The 23,861-nt window shown below is 40.7% G+C and overlaps 1 protein-coding gene and 1 non-coding gene across 2 annotated transcripts in view; both read left to right on the forward strand.

The window, feature by feature from the left end:
- The first annotated feature begins 636 nt into the window (after positions 1 to 636).
- On the forward strand, positions 637 to 718 carry trnas-aga. The gene has a single exon. It is a non-coding gene; the product is annotated as a tRNA-Ser (tRNA).
- A 10,253-nt stretch (positions 719 to 10,971) lies between these two features.
- Positions 10,972 to 23,861, forward strand: part of LOC124871607 (caveolae-associated protein 2-like) — a 29,661-nt gene continuing 16,771 nt past the window's right edge. Inside the window, exon 1 of the mRNA XM_047371049.1 lies at positions 10,972 to 13,060. Within this exon, the coding sequence (XP_047227005.1) occupies positions 12,518 to 13,060 (543 nt within the window). The 5' untranslated portion in view covers positions 10,972 to 12,517. The remainder of the gene's footprint in view (positions 13,061 to 23,861) is intronic.

Raw genomic sequence — 23,861 nt, forward strand, 5'->3', positions numbered from 1 at the left:
GTGGCTACTAGCTACATTTTCTCAGTTACAGTACATTTTGCAGCACACTGCACCATACTTTTTACTTTTACTTGAGTAATATTTTTGAACTAATGCTGTATATGCAGCAAACAGCATATATTGTCACTGAACGTACTTTGCTCTGTTATAACAGATCATTTAACTACCGTATGTTTCTTCTGCCTGAATTTATTTTCTGATCATGTGACCTACTTTTACTTTTTTATTTTATTCCTTAAGATACCAGAATTTGCACATAATTTTATATTTTGGTCTGATTACAACATTTTGTACAAATTAAATCAAATACTATGATCAATCGGCTGAGTAGCCTTTTTATCAAAAACTTTTCTTACTCCTGTTTGAGTAAATTTCCAGATAACTATTTTTACTTCTACTTGAACAAATAATGTTAATTAAATATTTAATATTACTCTCACTTGAGTGCAATGTTGTGCTATTCTACCCACCTCTGCATATATATTAATAATTATGAATTTAGGACTTCTGGAACGCAAGCGCGTTCAGTTTTTGGAGACGGCAAATACGCGGCCACTAGATGGTGCTGTTATCTCCTGATCAAGTCTGTGTTCTGCGGCTGCGCGGATTTTTCTCACTCCACCACATTGGTTTCATGTTGTCGTGGCCGAGCGGTTAAGGCGATGGACTAGAAATCCATTGGGGTCTCCCCGCGCAGGTTCGAATCCTGCCGACAACGTCATCAAATCGTTTTTGCTTTGAAAGCTTTTCTTCTCTATGTGCGACCACAGAAAACAGAAAAATTGCGACAGTGTCATTACTGCCCTCTGATGATGAACGTCTGATTACCAGAAAAACTGTAACTGATTCTCTAATATAAGACAAATGAAAATGGATATAATTTAAAGTATATTATGCTTTATGATAACTGCTTCCCAAAGAACAATGTGTAAATACCATCAAACAAATACATGAAAAAATCTCTTACATTCACAACAGACATTTGACTTCTCTGTAAAATTGCTCTGTGTTAATACCTACCAGGGAAAAGATTTCAGTTTTTTTTTTTTTTTATATTCACTGGGGTTGAAATCCCTGCAAAACTTCCAGGTGGCCTGTATAGAATTGACTGGAGTTTTGGTCAGATTTTATCAGTAAATAGTAAATTTCAGTTATCCTTCATTTGTCCCTAAGTAAGGAAATTCTTGGTGCACTGCACCAGAAGAAATGGAAAAGGAACCATGCAATACATACTGTACTGTACATTAAAACAAACAATGATAATGATTAATTATCATTGGTCATTTTAATATTTTGGTCAGTGTTGAATGAAACTGAGCTGGGACTGAAACAACCAAAGGACAAATGTGTAGTCTAATATAGTGCTTAACTTCACCTTTATCGTCCTCCCCTGGTCCTCCTCTAAATGATGAAAATAATAGAAAGACCTTCCCTCATATTTCCACTAACACTCCTCCATGTGTGTATTCAGTGTGTAGTCCAACAGACACAACCAGTGTGTTCCTGACAGTTTCCGTTCTTCTCCTGCTGGTTTCGGCACAAATCTGGGGAGCTCAAGGCCGGGAGGAACAGGAAGGAAACTTCTGTGAAGTAAAATCCATTTCATACACATGCACTAAAACCATGCATAAGCGTTTCTTTTTTGTTGTTCAGTATTTTAATGAATTAAGGAAATAAATGGTCATAAAATACTCAAACCTGACATATTCAAATTTATTTTTACATTTTCTGAAACCTCTGAAGTACACTCTGTTTACATTTGGTTCTGTTCCAGTTTGGACCTGTCGACCTTTATGAAATGTGGCAGATTATTATCTCTGATCAAATCATAATAATTCTCTGTGATTTGCTGCTGATAGATGTTTTTTTTATAGGACGAAACTCCATTTTCTTACAGTAGATGCTAATAAGAATAAAGACAATTATTTTAAACCATTAGCTATCAAAACGGTTGATAGGAAATGTCCTCCTGGGCTGTACAAACTGACACAGGGTCTGTTAAAGCCATCCCACAACAGACCCCCGTATTCCAGGTTCCAGAAGGGAACCACATGATCTAGTGAAACCAGGCAGGCATGAAATATCCATGAGGTGGGTATGAATTTAAGCATGGTCGGTAAAAAACGTTGCATGATGAAAGGCACTAATTTGTACCTGAAAAACTTGCAAACAAAACAACCAAATCTGCAAAGGTGCGAAATGAGCAGCACCACCTTTCTCTCAAGATGTAGTTTAGTTTTTTATTGGATTGGTGGAGAAGACACCGAACAGAGCCTGGCATAGTGATCTAGTGCAGTGTTACTGCATTGGTCTGCAGTGAGATCATAGTTTCTGTTGCTGAAAGGGAAGTAAAAACTAAAGTTTCTGAATGTCAGTGCTGCTAGGTGAGTAGTACCTGGAGAGCAGATAAATCCTGCAAAAAAGTCATATTTTCTGAAATGATTCCAGCATTGAAAGAATAGAAAACTGAGAGATTAGGCGAGGAGCTTCATCATATTATTGAATCTCAGAGTAGAGCTACTGCTCCTCCACATATAAAGTAGTCAGCTGAGGTACAGTACCTGATCTGATCAGGAGGATTTTGTTTAGACGTTTTCTGGGTGGGTAGCACTGGGAGGAGTCCCCAAGGGAAGACCCAGGATTTACTGAAGATATATGTTCCTAGATATAAATCAAAAATGTAACACCTCAGATTTTAGGGGAAGTGTGCTTTCTTTTTACCATGACTGTATAAAACTGTCAATTTGTTTCGGAACAATGAAAGCTTCCTCAGATATGTCGTTTTCCTCATCCTCACTTAGAGTCTGAGTCCAATAATCACAGTGTTCATGCCAGGCCTTGCTGGCCATTTAATGCTGGACTGGTCTCTGCTGGATTTAAAACATAAAGTACAGCCCTGGCAGTCTTACATCACATGATGGGCTATGGGTTATGCTCCTGATTTTATAGCCTAGGCAGTTTGACATGTACAAGTCCTTTAAGATTTTTAAGGTAACAGTTACCTAGCTAACACGGGTTAGTTTGACTTTCCAGTTACAAATCTATTTTTTCCTAACTGAAAGCACTCAGAAAGCATTTTTCACTCTTTCCTACCTCAGAATCCAATATGGCTGCCACTTATGTAAAAGATGGTGACACTGACTCAACTGTAAACGGTCTACCTGTCCTCCTGTCTGTTTTTATCTCAAAGATCAATCAATCAGATTATTATGCAGTCTTTGTAAAAAGTGTATTACCTTGAGGTTTGAATGCATATTGCAGCAATTAGTAAATCCTATTAGTTCAATAACTTGCAGGTGGAAGGTGGTTGAGTTGGAGTTAAGATTATTCGAGTCAAGGTCCCGTGTCCATGGTGAATTGATGCACTGTACTACCAGTTTACAGTAGTAAAAAGCATAAATAAAAAAATTATTAAAACTGCTTCAAACATCATCACTTATGAGAAATGGAAAGAGGTGTTTTCCTTATCCTTCTGCTCTAATAATTTTCATTAGGTTTCAAACTTTTTCTAGAAATATATTTTCGGATCTGAAGTCCGTGCTGATGAACAGATAATGTTGTTTGCACTTCAGACAAACTGTCACAGCTCCTAAATAATCGCGCCTGTAAGTCAAAGGCCTGATGTTCCAAACTCAACGCTGCCTATAGCTGCAGGTGTAATATCAGTTACTGCTTTAGATCATGAAGGTCCTAGAGAGACTCCTGTTGGCCCACCTGAGTAAACCATCAGGACCCCCTTCAGTTTGCTTATCACTGTGGAGTTGGAGTTGAAGATGCCATCATACACCTGCTTCAACAAACCCACTGTCATCTGGACAAAGCCAGCAGCACTGTGAAGATCATGTTCTTTGATTTCTCCAGTGCATTTAATACAATCCAACCTGATTTGCTTTGTCAGAAACTCAAGAAGACTCAGGTGGAGGCCTCAACAATCTCCTGGATCAAAGACTACCTGACAAACAGACCACAGTTTGTGAGACTGAAGGGTTGTGAGTCTAACCAGGTAGTCAGCAGCACAGGAGCACCACAGGGGACGGTACTCTCACCATTCCGTTTCACTCTGTACACCTCAGACTTCCAGTACAAGACAGACTCCTGTCATCTGCAGAAATACTCAGATGATTCTGCAGTCGTTGGTGGATCAGAGATGGACAAGAAGTTGAGTACAGGAAGGTGTTGGACCACTTTGTGGGATGGTGTGGAAACAATCATCTCATTTTGAACGTGACTAAAACAAAGGAGATGATTGTAGATTTTAAGAGAAACAGCAATAAGTCAAAAACTATTTCCATCATGGGAGAAGAAGTGGAGGTGGTGGAGGAGTATAAATACCTCGGTGTTCACCTGGACAACAGACTAGAGTGGAGATGCAACTGTGAAGCCATCTACAAGAAGGGACAGAGCAGACTGTACTTCTTGAGGAAGCTTAGGTCCTTTGGTGTTTGCAGCAAGATGCTGCATATCTTCTATAAGTCTGTTGTGGAGAGTTTGATCTCTTCTGCCATCATCTGCTGGGGAAGCAGCATCAGAGCCAGGGACTTAAAAAAGCTCAACAAGCTGATAAAAAAGGCTGGTTCTGTTCTGGGGACTCCTCTGGAACCTCTGGAGATCATTGTGGAAAGACGGATTCTTCATAAAATGAAGAACATTATGGAGAACCCTGAACATCCTCTTCATGAGACTGTCCTACAACAATGGAGTGTCTTCAGTCAGAGGCTTCTTCAGATCTGCTGTAAGACGGAGCGCTACAGGAGATCCTTCCTGCCCACAGCCATCAGCATCTACAACGGCTCTTTGAGGAAACCTTCATAATGAGCTACAACAACATTTAATTTCCCTTTGGGATTAATAAAGTATTTTTGAATTGAATTTGACTTTAGCAGGTCGGATAAGTATTTTTTTACAGCGCATTAGTTGCCAGATCTTCCATCACAAAGCTTTGTCTGCAACATGTCCTGTAATTCTAAGGTAGGATCTCCTCTCCATTTTTAAAACCTGTGGGAACTTGCGGGACATCTCCGCAGGATATCCAAATGTAAATCATTTACCTTTCACTTGATAGTATAATTTCCTCTGCATGACTGACCACCTCTGTAGAAATTACCAATGATGTGGAACACAGGTGATCCAAAATATCTATAGCAACAAATCACTCTGCCTGGAGGCATGTGGCTCTCTGCCAGAGATCTTCACTTTGGGACCCATCAGGGTGAACAGCCAGGAGAGCCCTCACACTGACTCACAATCAACAAACTACATCTCAGCTCCTTTGCCATGAGCAGCTGGCCCATTGGTTTGAGAACTGATGATGTTGTTCACCTGAAATCAAATGCACTCATGCCTGCAGAGAGACACACATGAGCGTGAACCATTTCCTCACAGTCTGAGTGTGTGTGTGTGTGTGTGTATATGTGAGCGTAACTCTCAGTGCTTCAAAAATTGGTCCATTAGCTCCAATACTTATGGCACTGCAAAATTACACGCCACAAATAAACAAACTATTCTTGTAGCGTACAAGGCCACATTTAAGTGAGCGTGAGTCTAGCACACGCCACTCTGTGGAAAAGGGTCATTTAAAGATCCATCATCATCTGTTTTGGTCCCAGCATGCCATTTTCTTCTCTGCAGGAGCCTTTGATTTAGTGACAAAAAGGTACCTTTACTTTCTTGCCACTGTGTGACCAGACATCCAGCCTGAGCTGCTTATACAAGTCAAACACTGCTGGGCATCCATCATATCTTCACAGGTTGGACCATCTGTCTGCCATTGTTGCAGGTAATCACCGACATCTGGGGTGCCATTTAAACACAGATCAGGTAATGTGTTTTCTTCAGATATTACAAAACCATCTTAAATTAAGGAGGAAGTAAAAGCCAGCGGGAAGGATTATGGCTGTGTCCCCTGGTTCTGGTTTTTTAAACAATAAAAAAAAAATGTATGCTTGTATTTTCATACAAAGAAAAGCTGCTTTACTGCTTCAGGACCTGGAGAACAAGCCATAATTGTTGGAACCTCTAATTATTTTCTGCACCAGAAAATCCTGAAGATGAATTTCCGACAATCAGTTCCTGACTTTATGCAGCTGGAAAATTATCCAAAGCAGACCAGTATATCCACCTCTGAATTGCTCGATAAAACCCAAACTTAAAGTTTACAAGTGTCCTAGTCAAAGTCTGGACTTAAATCCAATTGAGATGCTATAGCATGAACTTAAACACACCATTAATGCTTGTAAACCCTGAAATGTGGTTGAATTTAAACAATTCAGCAAAATGGACCAAAATTCCTAGACAGTTATGTGAAAGACTTATATCCAGTTATCGCAAACATTTTATGCCAAGACTAGCACAACCAGTTTTTAGGTTTAGGGGGTAATTACTTTTTCATATAGGGCCGGGTTGGTTTTTATAGCTTTTTTCCCTTAATAATTAAAATCATCATGGAGCAATGCTGTCGGGAGCAGAGTTTTGTAGACCACTGATGTCAGCAGTGACTCCTCCTTCCTAGAAGCTTTTCTTCAAAATGGGTTAATGCTGTGCATTCTGGGATTCAGAGTTTTTACCAGTCTGTTGTTCTCTGTGTGTGTAATTCAGTGGTTTTTCCATCTCATGGCTGGCCCAATACTCCCATAAAGTCTCCCTCTAAGTGTGAAAGTTGCTTTTATATCATCATAAAAATTAAATGTAATAACCCTTAAAACAGCAGAGTGAAGATCCGCAGTATCCATCCATGTAGATGTAGAGTGCAAGAAACAGACAGAATGCTTTGTGCCTTTTTAATCTGCTTTGGTTGCATTTTTGTAAAGGAACAACCTGTAAATGATCTGAAGTCAAAATAATCCAAGATGTTTGGCAAATCTAAAGTTATATTATTAATCACCCTTTCTTAGAAAATGAGCTGTAAACCAACAGCTTACATAAATGCCCCGCCCTGCTGATGGTTGCTGAAGCGGAACCAGGGAGGTTTCCCATGATCCAAAGCTCAACTCTGTCCATCCAGCATGTCGCGGCGTGTCTGCCTTAAATGAAAGAGACTCTGCTGCAATAGTTTCAGCCACCACTTTTACACTGGAGAATCTTTACGACTGAACATTGAATCAAGTCAGATTAGTTTATCGAAATATAAAAAATACAAAGGGAGTTTAAATTTGTAAATTTACATAAGATAAGAGGAAAATATAATATGTAATTGTTTTGCAAAAGTGTGATAAAGGAAGAACTATCGAGGGGATGTCAGAATTAGGTCACTTTTGCATTTCCTAGCCTCCTGGTGGCTTGATGAGTCTGTTTTCTCATGCCAACTTGCAGAAATGATCCTCTACCCCCTGTAAATGATACCTTGTTGTCATCACATCCAGCTATAGGATGTTAAAGGGTGCTTAACTCAATGCCAAATATTACATAACAGGTGGGGAAAATTAACATTCCTTTACATACCACCAGAAAAGTGTGAAGCAAAGTGTATCAATAGGAAAACTGGAAAACCTCAAGACATTTAGGAAATGGCAACAAAAAAAAAATGGAAAGAAATGGGATAGAGGAAAGAACAGCAAAGTCAAGCAAAAAGACCGGATGGGATGGTCATTCGCCTTCACTCCACGGGGTCCTAGGGGTGAAAGTGGGAAAAGTCAAAGTCGAGAAACAAGAGGTCAAACTTTTTTTTGTCAACAAATGCGTCCATCTCCTGGAGAAAGCAGAGACAGAAAGTGGGTCAGAGTAGGAAGGAAGTTACTGTTTTTGGCGAGTGAATATCTGGCATTTCAGTGTGACTTTCACAGCTTTGACGCTTATTGAACGAGAGCCCTGAAAAGGAGGTGTTAACCTTACATGTTGACACAAATGTATCTGCTGGGAGTGTCACTACTTGCACTGGCTGTGAAAAGACGGAGCTGTGACAAAAACATAGCAAAGTGTGGCTCTCATGTCAATTACTGGTTTCAGCAAGGCTTTACTTCAGACATAAAGGTTCCCTTCTTGACAACAGGATCCAAACCAGACACAACCTGCATTCTGTCAGCCATTTTTTGGATAGAGGTTGAACAGAGGTAACAGAATGCTGTTTGTCTGGTGAATTTCATTCCTTATGCTTTATTTGCAAACGTGTTTTTTCTCCAACAAAACAAGTCACGTTTTTTTGAAACAGTAAAAAGGATCATTTTAATTTGAGCTTCTCTCAAGCCTGTAGTCTGAGAGTCTAACAGTAACAACTTTCTGATAAAAATAGAATTAGGGATATCAAGGCAAATGTTTCACCTCCATCCATTCTCTGTTCTTCTGTGTATCCATCTGTTTCTCAATCATGGTCTCCCTTCTACATTTTTAGTCATTGCAAAAACATGAAACCTTCTTCAAAACCCTGCCGATATTCTCCTTGTTTTTGTTTCCTAATGTTTCTGACCTGTTTAGAAACCCACCCTGGTCTCCTATCAGACATAATTGACATAATTACAGGATGCTTTCTGAAATACCTTTTACTTCAGAAATCTTAAAAAAGGTTGTGTCTGACCAATTGATTTTTTTTCCGGAACAACAGGAAGTTTTTGAAAAATACCAATCTAGTTTTCTTCAAATGTATTCAGCAGAAACTGCTTTCTTTACAGTGTCCATTAACGACATGATGGCTGATGACTTGGATGGCTGGGATATTTACTGATTCAGTTTTTCTAGAGCTTTCAGCAGGCTTTGTTAAGAAATTCCATAATAGCTCATCACTTTTATGCAGATGACATTCAGTTGTAATGCTCTTACAAAAATTCTTTAAACTGTCAGAAGTACTTGAGTACCTAAAAGAAATGGGACACTGGTCAAGAAATAACTCCCTTCAACTGAACTCTGAAAAGACCAAGTGTGCCAGCCTTGCCTGGGGGATCACGGTTGCTCTGATCAGGCAACAGAAAGGTGCTACATATATAAAATGTACTTACTGACAAGTAATTTAACATTGAATTTCTACATCTTAAGATTATTCCTCTAAGAAATCAAAAATAAAATAATTGAATATTATAATCTTATTGGAACTGAAATAATTAGCATGTATAATGATAACTGTTTTAATATTATGATATTTTTACTCAAGGTTATCATACTGTGAGAATCTCATACGTGCTCATGCATAGTTTGTATCACCCATTTTGCCGAATTGGACTCATGTTGCTTCTGTTGCTGGGCCTCCAGTATAATGACAGCTCATGACATGGTCTCCAAACGCTAACTACTGGATATCCCGCTGCCATGTCCGGTTTGTATGGAAGCAAATTGTTACCATATTTCAAATGAAAAAGCCTTTTCAGAAATGCTTTTTCATTTTAAGAATGTGGCTGCATTGTTTGACCCATAAATAAAATTAATAATCAATCATCCTATTTGTATTTTAATTTTCTTCTTCAAGACTGCTCATTCTTTCACTTAATTAAAATGAAAAAGAAAAAGACATTTGAGATTTATTTTTCAAAATGTACCCCAGCAAATAGATACCAAAATTAAATTTGAAATGTAAAATTTGAAAATGAAAAAACATTTCCAGAAATGCTTTTTCATTTTAAGAATGTGGCTGCATTGTTTGACCCATAAATAAAATTAATAATCAATCATCCTATTTGCATTTTAATTTTCTTCTTCAAGACTGCTCATTCTTTCACTTAATTAAAATGAAAAAGAAAAATACTTTTGAGATTTATTTTTCAAAATATGCCCCAGCAAATAGATACCAGAATTCAATTTGAAATGTAAAATTTGAAAATGAAAAAGCATTTCCAGAAATGCTTTTTCATTTTAAGAATGCGGCTGCGTTATTTGACTCATAAATAAAATTAGTAATCAATCATCCTATTTGCATTTTCTTCTTCATGACTGCACATTTTATGCCATGATCAAAAAGAAAACAAAGCAGATATTGCTTTTTCGTTTTCGTGGTCTGCAGTTGACGATTTGCTTCCATACGGTTTGTAGTGGGTGTGTGTACATTCCTTATCATTCAGCCAGCTAATGAGCCGATCAGAAATGTTGACAAGCTGCCGATTTAATGTGGAGATTAAAGGTATGAGGAGGGTTCACCTGAAATCAGCAACCACGTGTCGAACGATCTGAGATTAAGTATTGATAACATTCATGTGCAGCAGAGAAAAATAAATTACCAGAATGAAGATCAGAAGAAGCCATGTAGGTGACAGAGAGCAAGACAAGTAAAGGTAGATGAGAAGCACCTGAGGTCAGCCATCAAAACAACAGACAGAGAGACAAGGCAGGGTGGAGATAACTCACTGGTTAGCATTGATTTGATTATTTAAGTCATTTTGGTCTTAGTATTAAAATAACATTATGTTTTTAACCTCAATAGCCTTACATTGCTCTTAGCCCTGGATCTGGACGGGGTCACCTTTTGTGCCAAAGTTACAAACTTAGAGATAAAGATATAAAAATCTGAAAACACTAAAACATATAAAGCAATTGTTAAAAAAACAAAGCAAAATTCACACACAGAAAACACCATCTTGGCAGAGGAATCCTAAAATAAAATATGTTCCTGAAGATTAACTTCTGATTCCTAAAAGCAGATAAAATGATCTTCTAAGTGATACAAGGTTCCTGCAATCAAAATACAGGAAAGAAGTGGACCTTAGGTCCATTTTAGGAATTGCAGTGTTGGTTCTAGTTTCAGGTATGAATATGAGGAGGACTGAGGCCTCTCGCAGCAGTTTTACTATTGTCTTAAGGTACGGCTGCTTTGTGTGCTTTTTACGGGCCTTTACAGAAAGCCTAATCCCAGTTTATGGGTGTGAATGTATTGATATTGAGACAATGCTTCTTTAGCTAGAACCAACCCAATCCTACTCCGGTGCTGGCTCCAGTGCTGGTATGTACTGATAACAGAGTCATAGTTCAGATGTATTGTTTTATTTCTGTGAGAAAATCAGTTCCTCAGATAAAAACACACTTTATCTACTGCTATACAACATGCTCTGACTTCCATTCACTCTGATTGCAACATATTCTGGTTTTATTATTGCGTTACTATGAATGAAAGATTTACAGTGACAGAGAGGAAGATTGAGAGACAAGGGCAGAATGCCAGCATGCAAATGATCTCATTGTTGAAAGAGGGATTTCCACATTTCCATGCCATGATACAGAACTCAAAAACAAGAGCAGCGAGGAAAATAGGGCACAAACACACACAGATATACACTATCACATGGGCCTTGTGAAGGAGCAGACGCACAGCAGGTGTTTACAGCGTCCTGTTGAATCTTTGGAGAAACATTGCGGAGAAAAAGGCTGAATGAGCTGTTACAAAGCAGAAACCTCTGCGTTGTTTTGTTCAGGGCAGTGTGGGACAGTTTGGCACAATGCAAATGCACAGCAGCCAGTGCTGTAAACAAAGGTAGCCCTCACTTTTATTTAACAGATGCAGCCAGGCATGCTCAATGTGGATTGGACACACAGCAGGCTGACATACAAGCAAGAGCTCACACTCCCTCACTGTAGCCGTGTGTCTACGCAGACCAAGCCGGCGGTACTTGCCAACTCACTTACAGGAACAGTTCCGCTATCTATCGACCGTCCGTCCATTTGAGGGGTTCCTTACCTGTGTAGCCTGTTTCAAGTCACCCCATAGCATCTCCTCCTGTAGGCCCCGTGTAACATGTTAGGGCTTTTGGAGAGTTATTTTAGCATCTTGCATTCTGCTTTCAGGTGAGCAGGTGGACAGCCAGATCTGGGCATGGTTGAAGGTATTTTCAATGTCCACTCCTTGGAGCCTATTTTCCATACAGTGAAAGTGGCTGATTCCAGATTTTTCAGAGATCTCTGTAAAGCCCTTATCAGACTCATAAGTTTCTACGATATTTCTGAAGGCCTCAGACAGCTTTTTGGATCTCACCATGGTTTTCACTCTTACTTCAGCAAGGAGCATTAAATGTCTGCATTTAAAACAGAACAAACGTCCTTTAAAATGCTGAATAACAGTGTCACATGACGTGCTCCTGAATGTGATTTTAGCCATTTTATCCGGGAATAATTGTGGTTGTTCAAACTCAATCCTCACCATAATTGGTACTTTTTATGACATTTTCTGGAAAATGATTAATGGTCTTTTCTTAAGTGTTCATTGATATTGCCTAATTTCATTAATACTGACTGAAGAGCCGTTTGAGAGTCGAAAGAACCGGTTCTTTTATGTGAGCCGAGCCAAAGGATCCGGATCCCAGAAAGAGCCGGGACTCCCAACAGTCAGTCCAACTCTTTTCCTGTAGCCAGCAGGGTTGGCCTGCACGTTTCCCGTGGCAACGCGGCCCCTCCCTTTGGCCCACATACGAGGTGTTTGAAAAGTTCACGGCGTGTTTGTGCGTGTCAGAAAGGGGCGTGGAGGCCGAACCCACTCCAAGGAGCTCCTCGGTCCGCCTTCAGTAGCTGCAGAGCCTGACAGAGTGACAGTACCGCCCCATAGCTCCACTTAGGACCTCCTGACAGAGGAACTGTTTGAGTTCAGGTGAAAGACCCCTCCGACCACCTGTGAGCCATGGAAGAAGGATCCCACGCAGAGCCCGGCAGCATGTCCGTCAGTGTCTCTGGCAGCACTCACACCATCCCACAGCTGCAGCCCGAGAACACGGAGCTCCACATCAGCCCGTCCTCCGCTCCGTGCTCCCCAACCCCCACCGGGACCCTCAACCGGCTCGGTCTGAGGAGACCCAGCAGTTCCACGGTGGCCTCTCCCCCCTTGGCCCCTGGGCAGGTAAGCGCCATCACGGTGGTGGCGCTGCTGGACAAGCTGGTGAACATGATGGAGGCGGTGCAGGAAAACCAGCAGAGGATGGAGCAGCGGCAGTCCGACCTGGAGGGCGCCGTGCGGGTGGTGCAGAGCGACGTGACCCGGCTGTCTAAGGCGCACCTGGGCACCGCAAACAGCGTCAACAAGCTGCTGGAGCGCTCCCGCAAAGTCAACGGCAACGTGAAGGAGGTGAAGGAGCGTCTGGACAAGCAGGCGGTCCAGGTGAAGAAGCTGGAGGCCAACCACAGCCACCTGCTGAAGAGGAACCACTTCAAGGTGCTCATCTTCCAGGTGAGGGGTTTAAAATCTGCAGAATCTGTGAAGCTGCTCCAACACATTCTATCCAAATCAGTTCTCCTCCATAAAAGGAAAATGATCAGTATGGAGGAGAATCTGTGGATGTAGATCTGCTGCAGTGGAACAACTTTATGGTCCTCATCTTGGTGAGGGCCAAAAAAAAAAAAAAGATCTGCAGGCAGAACATGTGAAACACAACAGGTTATTATGGAGGAGATGGCCTGCAGAGGCAGTTTGTGTGGTTTCAGAGTTTTATTTAGAACAGCAGACCTGGTGATTACACTGATGTCAGTCAGGTTGTTGGTTTTAGTCTGAGCTGTGATGATGAATCAGGCAGAAAATCACAGTCATGGACTGAAGGTGTGAGGCTCTGCTGGGAATGTTGCACTTTGGTATATGCTGAGTGGCTGACTGATCGATGCTGATATCACAGATATTAGTATTCCACATGAATCATTATCATTTTACTTTTTTTATTTCTCAGCCTGTTAAATGTCCTTACCTGGGATCAAAGTTCGATATTTTGCCCCATGCTTGGGCCACTTGCAAAAAAGGAAAATTAACAAACTAAAATGAGTCTATATGTCTGACATCCAATCATTCCTGCCACATCCAAGCCTTAAAATGCTAAAAATGAGTTGAAGTTTTATTAATCTTTAAGAAAATAGTTGCTAAATTAAAAAGGATTATTACAGAGCAATTCCGCTCCTTGTTAGGACACACTCTGTTCCATTTGTGCCCAATTTGCATCCCTATTTGCCTGGAATAGTGGGTGTGTTCAGGATGTGTGTGTCCAGCTGGTGAAAAGCTGCATCATGTTTCCACCTCCTCAAACCCGTCTGACGGAACCAAACTACTCTGTGCATGGAGCGAATACTGCAGAGGTACAGGAAATGATCCCAGTATTCACGGGTTTAAGGTTCCAGCAGTACACACACACACACACACACACACACACAGATCAGCCTGTCCCCTGTGATTCAGAAAAGAAGGGTGTGTCTGAGAATGGAGCTGCAGGGGATAATAGAGAAGAGCTTTAGCTGACTTTGACTGGATCCATTTACCGCCTGCAGGAGTTCACACACACTCATGGGTTTAGATTGGATGTTCAGCTTCAGCTGCCTCCTCTCATCTGTTTTTTCAGTTTTGTTGTGACAATGACGATAAAGGATATTATAATTCTAAATAATTTTTCTAAAACTCACTGATCTGAGACATAAAAGCTCTAAAAGTTCATCTGCTTGTACAGTTGTTGCAATCAAAGCCATAAAACCTGATATGGGCCAGTTTACCAGGAGTCCTGCAGTGAGTGTGGGTTGTTGTCTTGCTGAGTGTGTGTGTGTGGGGGGGGCATTGTTGACTCAGGCAGAGCCACAGAGAGCTCTTTGCAGTCGTTATCTGGTTTCCCAGGTACTGAGGCTCTGTTGTTCAAATGCAGCAGGTGCCAGGACCTTAACCTGTTTAAGCCGGTCTGCAGGTGAGGAGCTGCCGATCAATTGCCGACGGTTTGTCTGCCTCTGAATGCACATTCGCTGGATCTCTGTTTGAACCTGAGTCTGTCAGGCTGCTTGGGCTTGGTTTAAAGGTGCGTTCCTTAAACCGAGCTTGCAGTGTCTGCAGGTGGGTGCAGGAAGGTCAGGTTTGACCCTGATGGGTTGTGTTCTCTGCATGTCTGTGCATGCAGCACTGCCGTTTAATGGTCAGGTATATGCGGTTACTGTGTTTGTAAAAGATCCTGGCTGGGCCTGAAGGGAAGGAGCATTGAATGAACTGAGTGCAGCCCTCTTTTCCTGTCTTTTCTCTCTCTTATCAACACCAATCATTTTCTGCTTCACCTAATCTGATTTTGCTTCTTCAATTTAGCTTTTGCTTCTATGTAACTTAGTTTTTCCACCATCTTAGGTGGAGCCACCTGTCCCGGTTCCCTCAGAACTTTGATAACGCTCATACGCTGCCAACCTCAAACCACAGAGGCCCTCAGACATCGGCCAAGGGGCCCCTCCTTGACTGATCCCAAACAGTCATGTTCCTGTGTGTGACAGCCGACGTGGAAACACGGAGGGCCTCCCGGTGTATAGCCAGAGCAGAGGTCCGTACCCGTTCTGGGTTTTGGCCTCGGTTGGTCAGAGAACACAGCGATATCTGCCGCTCTGTTTCACCGATCTGCAAAATGGTTAATGAGGCCTTAATTACCGCTACTCGGGACTGTTTTGTTTGTTTTATTGTGCTTCAGTGTTTTTCCTGTCTCCTCCTGTCCTCATTGAAGTCACAGCAAACATACAGAATCCCCAACCATCAGGCATGCAGAGCTTTCAGGCTCGTTTGCAGAGGTAAAATGTTGGGTCTTGATTTATTTAGGAGGTTTTCATCACACAGATTCGTTTGGGACTTTAAACAGTCCTGGAATCCTCGAGCAGCTTATCTCAGCCTGCATCATGGCCACATGTGCTGCATTAATTTAATTTCCAGCAACAGAAGTCATTTCTGAGCAGATCATACTGTTTCTCATCGCGTTTTATTTCTCACAAGAACCTTAGCAAACCAAGATGTCAAATTGAATTTGAGCATAATGACAGTTAGTCTGTCACCCTGTGCACATGAAACACAGTTGGAAGTAAAAATGCATCCTCATGGGACGGAAAGCTTCTGAACAAGCCTGTGAAGGTTTGCAGTGACGGGTAAAGCTCCTGTCACTCTTACGCTGTTTGCTTTGTTACCAACCGTCATGAAGCTTTGTGTATCAACACTTCACCAAAGGTTGTGACTTAATCCAGCTTCAGAAAGCAGGAAGTAAAGCCTGTTTTTTTCTCCTGTGTTTAATCTTTTCACTAAAGTCAGGCTAATATGGAGGAAGAAACTTGTAAATCCTGTCTAACCCAAGCTTTAACTTCACTTCCTGGGGTTAAAAAGGCCTGGATGGTTTGGTTGTTCATGGTCTGACCTTGTTTGTTCATCAGAATTCTAAACAGGTAAAATCACCCACTCAGTCTTCGCTCTTCTCCTGGTTTACAGGTTGAACATTTGATCGCCATAAACACATGAAAATCCTGCTCATCAACCCATGTGTTCTTGTTCCTGTTGGATTTTATGTCCTAGCATGACATTGCAGCATGCTTGGGTGCAGATTAATAAGTATTTAGTTGTATTTACTGCCAGAAAAGAAAAGCTTTTAGGCCACCAGGAGAACAAAAAGTGTTTTTTTTTTGGTACATTTATTCCTAAGTTTCATGTCCTTGTAGGGTTGGATCTCTGCCTCAAGCTGAAGAGCTCAGGTATCTTTGGGGTTTTCAACACTGTAGGTGTTCAGTACATTTAAAACAAACTCTGGATTCCTTTCTCCATTAGTGCAGTTCGTCTGTGTAGATGTGATCACCTCAATCCCACTAGGGTGCGGACCGATACACCTTTCAGTCTCGTTATGGTTCCACATGAACTAATTTTGCATGCAATAGTACCGAGAAACAGAATAATGGTATGATAACATGTTCTGTGTTTTCTACTAGCTTAACATCTGCTTCCTGTATGTACATATGGTCCTCTCCTGATCCTCATTTCATTTATAGTGACAGGTGTTGGTTCGCTTTGAGTTTTCTCTGAGTGAAAAGAAAACAAACCACCAGAAAAATCTAGAAGTTAACAAACTTCATCAACTGATTTGGTCCAAAGGAACTGTAGGTTTGAAAACGCTTTTTGTGTTTTCTTAGGATGGCTAGAAGGATTGGAGCCTTGTTTGCTGCTCGTAGTAGAGTTGCTACAGGCTCCTTTCTCCTCAACAGGAGTCCGTTAGGATCTTTCTTCAGATTAGAGGGACTATATCCCTTCTGGCTCTGGGAACACCTTTGGATCCCCCTTAAGGACTGGAAAGTATCACTGAGGTCATGGATTTCTGGATTTCTAATTTGGATCTATGGATCAATGTTCCTCGAACCTCCCTATTGAAGCTTTGAATTTGGTTTGGACTGGTTGACCATACGTTTTTATGTTTCAAAGTTTTATGCCAGTTATGCAAATTCATTTTATTTTGAAAAAGTCCCTTCATGTGCAAGATAAATTCTGGTGCAGGACCAGGGAGTTTTGCCCCTTTCATGGGCCCTCAATAGACATAATCTGGAGTTATGGGTCCCATGTAATGACCAATACGTAGAATGTGGTTGAAGCAAACTCACATAAATGTTGCCCAGGTTTGTACAAACTCCCTTTGAGTGCTACAGGGTGAGCAGACATCAGGGATAGGTGAAATGGACTTAAAATGTGATCCTGGTAATTTGTGACATTTTTTACGATAACAGTAAAAGTCACAGTAAGTTTATTAGTGTTATTTTTATATATGAGGGAATACATCTATTATTGCATAGAGTCAGAGCCCCGCCAACACAAACTCTGCTCTACAAATAAAACCTATCAATAGGCTGCTTCAGTACACCAGCTGCATTACATTGTGCAATTTTACCACTAAACAGCATTAAATTATATTTACAGTTGTATTAATGTTAATGGAACCAACAGTGGGAAAGCAGTTCAAACAGCAAAAGTAACACATGCAACCATTATCATCTGTTTATGGTTTTCATGATAAATCCGATAAAGACGCCTGTTAACAGGGCATCCTCGGTTCAGTTGGTTTGTTGTGATAAACGAGATGAGGGATAACGGTGGAATCATGTGTGAGCATTACTGATTCAACGTTTTTTTCCAAAATGGTAAAATTTGGGGCAAATCTTGCCAATACACTTGAGTTTTCATTAAAGATACAAAGTTTCTCTTTGGGACAAAATCAGCTGATAATGAATTTGGGAGATTCTGATTTTGTTTTGAAGAGACTCGACTGTGTAAGCTTCGTTTTGATTACATGTACATGCATTGGCCATAAAATAAAAAAGATGCTGTCAATTCCTTCGTGGGGTAGTTTTAAATCCACCACATAATGTAGGAATTAAAAGTTTGTCCTCATTTCTGCATCAAAGCATCAACCCCTAAGGTTTATCTGATCTTTACTCTGTTCTGGTTGATGATGCATTTACAGACTTAAAAAGTGAGACGACAAAAAAATCTGAATTTTCAGTATTTGATTTGCAGGTCAGCAGTTACAGATAATTAAGGTAAAATTGATTGGTGCATCACCTGTTTCTATGGCTTCTCCCAAGTCTGATCCACATATTTTCTTTAGAACCACAGGACAAAGTCTAGTTAAGTTTGACCTCTAGGGGGTGCTAGAATAAATAAATCGCAGTGTATCTTGTAAACAGCTTTTTAGAGTGTTGTTGAACTTGGCCTGTGATGCGTTGGCGAACAGTTTTATTTTTTTAATCCACCTTCATAGCAACTGTACCTTGCTTCAAATTTATGCGTTAGTATCTGCAAAGCTTATGACATCTGCTCTGGCAACAGTTTCTGCCACTGAGCTGCTTTTGGAGCTCATGTTGTGTGTGTTCTCTGGGAAATGGACCTACCTCCACAGGTTGTGGCAGGCTGTTGGCTGTAGGCTACAGCCACAGGTTGTTTTTATGTTGCTCGTGGTGATATATAACCCTGCTGTACAGCTGAATGTTTCCGGGTGTTCACATTCTTTAGGCCTATGAGTCAACAAGCTTCAACTGATGTCTAGTTTTTAGCCAGTTGAATTTGACTTATTTTATTTTTGCAGAAAGTTTCAGAACTGCAGTAAAAAAGTTGTAAATGTGCCACCAGATCACAAAAAGGGATTATTGTGCACTTTTTAATGTATTAGTGTATTTTTAGCGAGGTGCTGTCAGATGCAGCAATAGTAAACCTGTTCTCCATGAAAGTGTGCAGCATGTTAAGGCGTGCTCTCTAAGTGAACAATGAAGTTTGTTTACAGCCTGCGTTCCCGCTTTATTATCATTCTTACGTTCCCTTTGGGGTTCATTCCTCGGATAATCCTCTGGGTTTACGGCACAACGCGAAGCCGAAGATAAATATAGAGAAGAAAATTGATGAGCAGTGGAAGAAAAAAAAGAATATATTGTATGAGCTGCATTTCTCATCTGATGACTGGGGCATAAGATAAAATGTATGGTGGGATATCAGGCTACAGTTTGCAGACTGGATGCGTGCAAACCAGGCTTCTCTGCCTGCCTGCATTCAGGTTTGTCGAGTCGCTCAACTGTTTCAGTCTTGGAGGCAAATGCAAGTTTGTAACTGCAGATTCCTCTTGTAAAATACCAGCTCAGCTATAATTACTTAGAGAGCTGATAAGGTTGGAGAGCCTGAGAGAACTTACACTGCTGGCTAGAAGATAAAACATTCTGAGAAGAGCCCAGCTGCCTGAGATAGTGCTGTTTGTATTTTAATTAAATCAAAAAGAGGGATGCATTAAAGCTGTGAACCAGCTTGTTCCACGAGGAACAGAGCTTCTTTGTTTGAACAGGCGTGCAGCTCATAGTTTGAATGTCTTTGGTTTAGCTTTGGTATTAATACATTAACAAGGTGCTCACATCCATGTTTTTCCAACACCGGTTTGCTTGTGGCTGCTGTGTTTAATCTCCTGTTTCACATCCAAAGCACAAGTTCAATGCCAATAGAAAAATAATTATAATAATTGGCTCATTATTATATTATACAGCCATGTCAAGAAGTAAGTGCACCCTCGGTCAGGTACATGATTAACAAGGTTGTAAAAATTTGTTAAATTCTAACCTTAAGTGAACAAAAACACAAAACAGATTTAACAGATTCATTGTTTACTAAACAGAATGAAAGCCAGAATGGAAATGTTGTTTGTGGAAAACTAAGTACACCCCTGCTGGTTCTGCTGGATTTAAGAGGGAAAGTAGACATGAGGTGGTGCCGATTAGAAAACCTTTGAGGTTTTGACACTTTGCAGCTTTGAAAAATGCAAATGTGAGTTCAGATCATGCCAGGGTGAAAAGAGATTAGCAATGAGCAATGAAAAGATTTTTCCCAAGAGGAAAACATCTCAGACAGCTGCCAATTTTTCCAGGACTGGACTTCCCAGCAGATTCAGCCCAAAGTCAGAGTGTGAAGCTCAGAGAACCCAAAGAGCTCCATCTCAAACTCTACAGGCCTCAGTTAGCAGATCAGGGGTGAACATTCATGACAGGAGAATTGGAAAAAGACTAAACAGCTATGGCTGTTTGGGACGGTTGAAGGAGAAAGTTGCTTCTCTCTAAAAACTAAATGGCAGCACGACTTCTGGCGACAGGACTTGGGCATCTGAATGAAGAGCAAGACTTCTGGAACAATATTCTTTGGACAGAAGACTAAAGAATAGATGCTTGGCCATAATTCTCAGCACCATGTTTGGAGAAAATCAAATTCAGCATATAAGCACAAACTTATACCAACCGTCAAGCAAAGTGGTGGAGGGATGATGATTTGGGCCTGTTTAAGCACTTTGCAGTCATTGAGTGGACCAGAACTCCTCTAGGTACCAACGTCTTTTAGAGTCAGATATGAGACCAAGTTCCTGACAGCTGAAGCTTGGTCCAAACTGGGGCATGAACACAACACTGAACCCAGACGCAGCAACATAACAGACTGGCTGATGAAAAGAAGAATCAATGTGTCACTATGGCCTAGTCAAAGTCCAAACCTTAAACTGAGGGAAATGTGGTGATGGAACCTTTACACAGCTGTGCAAAAACAAATGTATGCAAACTTCAATAAAGTGAAGCAAAGTTAGAAAGAAGTGGAGCAGAACTCCTCCAGAATGATGTGAGGCTGATGATGTCAGCAGAAAACCACTGCTGAGAGCGGCTGCCACTGATTCTGGTTATACAAGCTTTTTCCAATTACTGTATGTAACGAAACACATTTCAAAGTCTCTCACTAGACTTCAGAAGTCATTTTTTGTGTCTGGACGTTTCACACCCATCTGATTTCTTGCTGAAGCCTTGACATTGATGTCAGGAAGAGGAAAAACAATCAGCATATTGTTCCTTCAGCTGTTTTTACTTCTGTCTGAAACAAGAAAAATGGACAATAACGACTTCCTGGTTTTTACTTTTGACACACTTGCCCTTAAACCTCTGTACAGAATAAACATTGTCCAACATCATCTCCGAGTTGCCCTTATCAAACAATAGTTCCGATATGTAAAAGAATGGGCTGGTCTAGATGTTAGAACTAGATCAACTGGAGCTGGAAATGTGGAGAAATCTTAGGATGGAACCCTGAAAAATGTTCTTTCCAGGGAGGAACGGATTGAAACAAGTTGCAAACGTGTAATCTGTTTGAGAAGCAGGAGCAGTAAGCGGTAAAGACTCAAACAGGTGTGGCCTTCGACTTTACAGGTCCTTCTCAAAAAATTAGCATATTGTGATAAAGTTAATTATTTTCCATAATGTCATGATGAAAATTTAACATTCATATATTTTAGATTCATTGCACACTAACTAAAATATTTCAGGTCTTTTATTGTCTTAATACGGATGATTTTGGCATACAGCTCATGAAAACCCAAAATTCCGATCTCACAAAATTAGCATATCATTAAAAGGGTCTCTAAACGAGCTATGAACCTAATCATCTGAATCAACAAGTTAACTCTAAACACCTGCAAAAGATTCCTGAGGCCTTTAAAACTCCCAGCCTGGTTCATCACTCAAAACCCCAATCATGGGTAAGACTGCCGACCTGACTGCTGTCCAGAAGGCCACTATTGACACCCTCAAGCAAGAGGGTAAGACACAGAAATAAATTTCTGAACGAATAGGCTGTTCCCAGAGTGCTGTATCAAGGTACCTCAGTGGGAAGTCTGTGGGAAGGAAAAAGTGTGGCAGAAAACGCTGCACAACGAGAAGAGGTGACCGGACCCTGAGGAAGATTGTGGAGAAGGGCCGATTCCAGACCTTGGGGGACCTGCGGAAGCAGTGGACTGAGTCTGGAGTAGAAACATCCAGAGCCACCGTGACTGTTGCTCAGTGGTCCAAAGTACTTTTTTCGGATGAAAGCAAATTCTGCATGTCATTCGGAAATCAAGGCGCCAGAGTCTGGAGGAAGACTGGGGAGAAGGAAATGCCAAAATGCCAGAAGTCCAGTGTCAAGTACCCACAGTCAGTGATGGTCTGGGGTGCCGTGTCAGCTGCTGGTGTTGGTCCACTGTGTTTTATCAAGGGCAGGGTCAATGCAGCTAGCTATCAGGAGATTTTGGAGCACTTCATGCTTCCATCTGCTGAAAAGCTTTATGGAGATGAAGATTTCATTTTTCAGCACGACCTGGCACCTGCTCACAGTGCCAAAACCACTGGTAAATGGTTTACTGACCATGGTATCCCGGTGCTCAATTGGCCTGCCAACTCTCCTGACCTGAACCCCATAGAGAATCTGTGGGATATTGTGAAGAGAACGTTGAGAGACTCAAGACCCAACACTCTGGATGAGCTAAAGGCCGCTATCGAAGCATCCTGGGCCTCCATAAGACCTCAGCAGTGCCACAGGCTGATTGCCTCCATGCCACGCCGCATTGAAGCAGTCATTTCTGCAAAAGGATTCCCGACCAAGTATTGAGTGCATAACTGTACATGATTATTTGAAGGTTGACGTTTTTTCTATTAAAAACAGTTTTCTTTTATTGGTCGGATGAAATATGCTAATTTTGTGAGATAGGAATTTTGGATTTTCATGAGTTGTATGCCAAAATCATCTGTATTAAGACAATAAAAGACCTGAAATATTTCAGTTAGTGTGCAATGAATCTAAAATATATGAATATAAAATTTTCATCATTACAATATAGAAAATAATGAACTTTATCACAATATGCTAATTCTTTGAGAAGGACCTGTACTCTGATGTCTCCTCCTCTATCAAACCTAGAAAGCACATGTCATAGAAAGTTAAACATCATAATCCAAAGTGTGTAGAAAATGGGTTGGTCCCAAGATTACCGCTCTGTTCCACTCAGCATCACGTCACCATGACTTCACGCTTCAAGAGGTTGTTATATTGAATGATTACAGAAGCTCAGAGGCTAGTAAACACAGCTACTGTGATGCCGACGGTAGGGGCATGAATCTAAATCAAATTAAATGACTTGAGGATTCTTTTACTATTCCTTAGAGACTTTGAGAACTTCCTGGTTTGTCCTCCTGTTTCTATTTTAAGCACAGGCTGTGCACACATATGGACTGCTTGATTCTGGAAAAAATTATAATCTGTTATATTTGGGTTAATACTGAAATCATCCTGGTTTAAAGCAACTATATAAAACTGATAGTATTTATTACATGTTGGCAATTCATAAAAAATAACTAAAATGAGCTTTTAATGCTTCATCAATGTCTAGCAAAAATCTAAATTGGAAATAAATTGGAAGATATAATATAAAATAAACAAAATTATAAAACATATTTTCTAAATACATAATTTTGCCAAAAGTATTTTCTTAACACCCAGTCGTAAAGTCACTCAGCTCAGGTGTCCAACAGCCTCCATGGTCACAGGTGTTTAACATCTTGCACCTAGATATGCAGCTTGCAGACCTTTGGAATAAATTAAAGTTGAGACACTGAGCCGGGCCTTCTCATCCAACATCAGTGTCTAACCTCACCAATAATCTTTGGAAAGAATGGTCGAAAATTTCCATAAACTCCCAAACCTCATGGAAGGACATTCCAGTAGGGCTGAAGCTGTGAAGGCTGTGGAGGGTTGGGCGACGTCATATGCTTTTAGCAATATAGTCTACATCAGTAACTAATAAATGCAATGAAAAACAAATTTCACATCTCATAAATTTGTCATTTTGACCAAACATATTTGCTTATAATTATGCTAAGCTGTTGTAAGATCCTACACATGATTTTAGATCTTTTTT

This window comes from Girardinichthys multiradiatus, chromosome 7, assembly GCF_021462225.1.
Source record: "Girardinichthys multiradiatus isolate DD_20200921_A chromosome 7, DD_fGirMul_XY1, whole genome shotgun sequence".
Lineage (NCBI taxonomy): Eukaryota > Metazoa > Chordata > Actinopteri > Cyprinodontiformes > Goodeidae > Girardinichthys > Girardinichthys multiradiatus.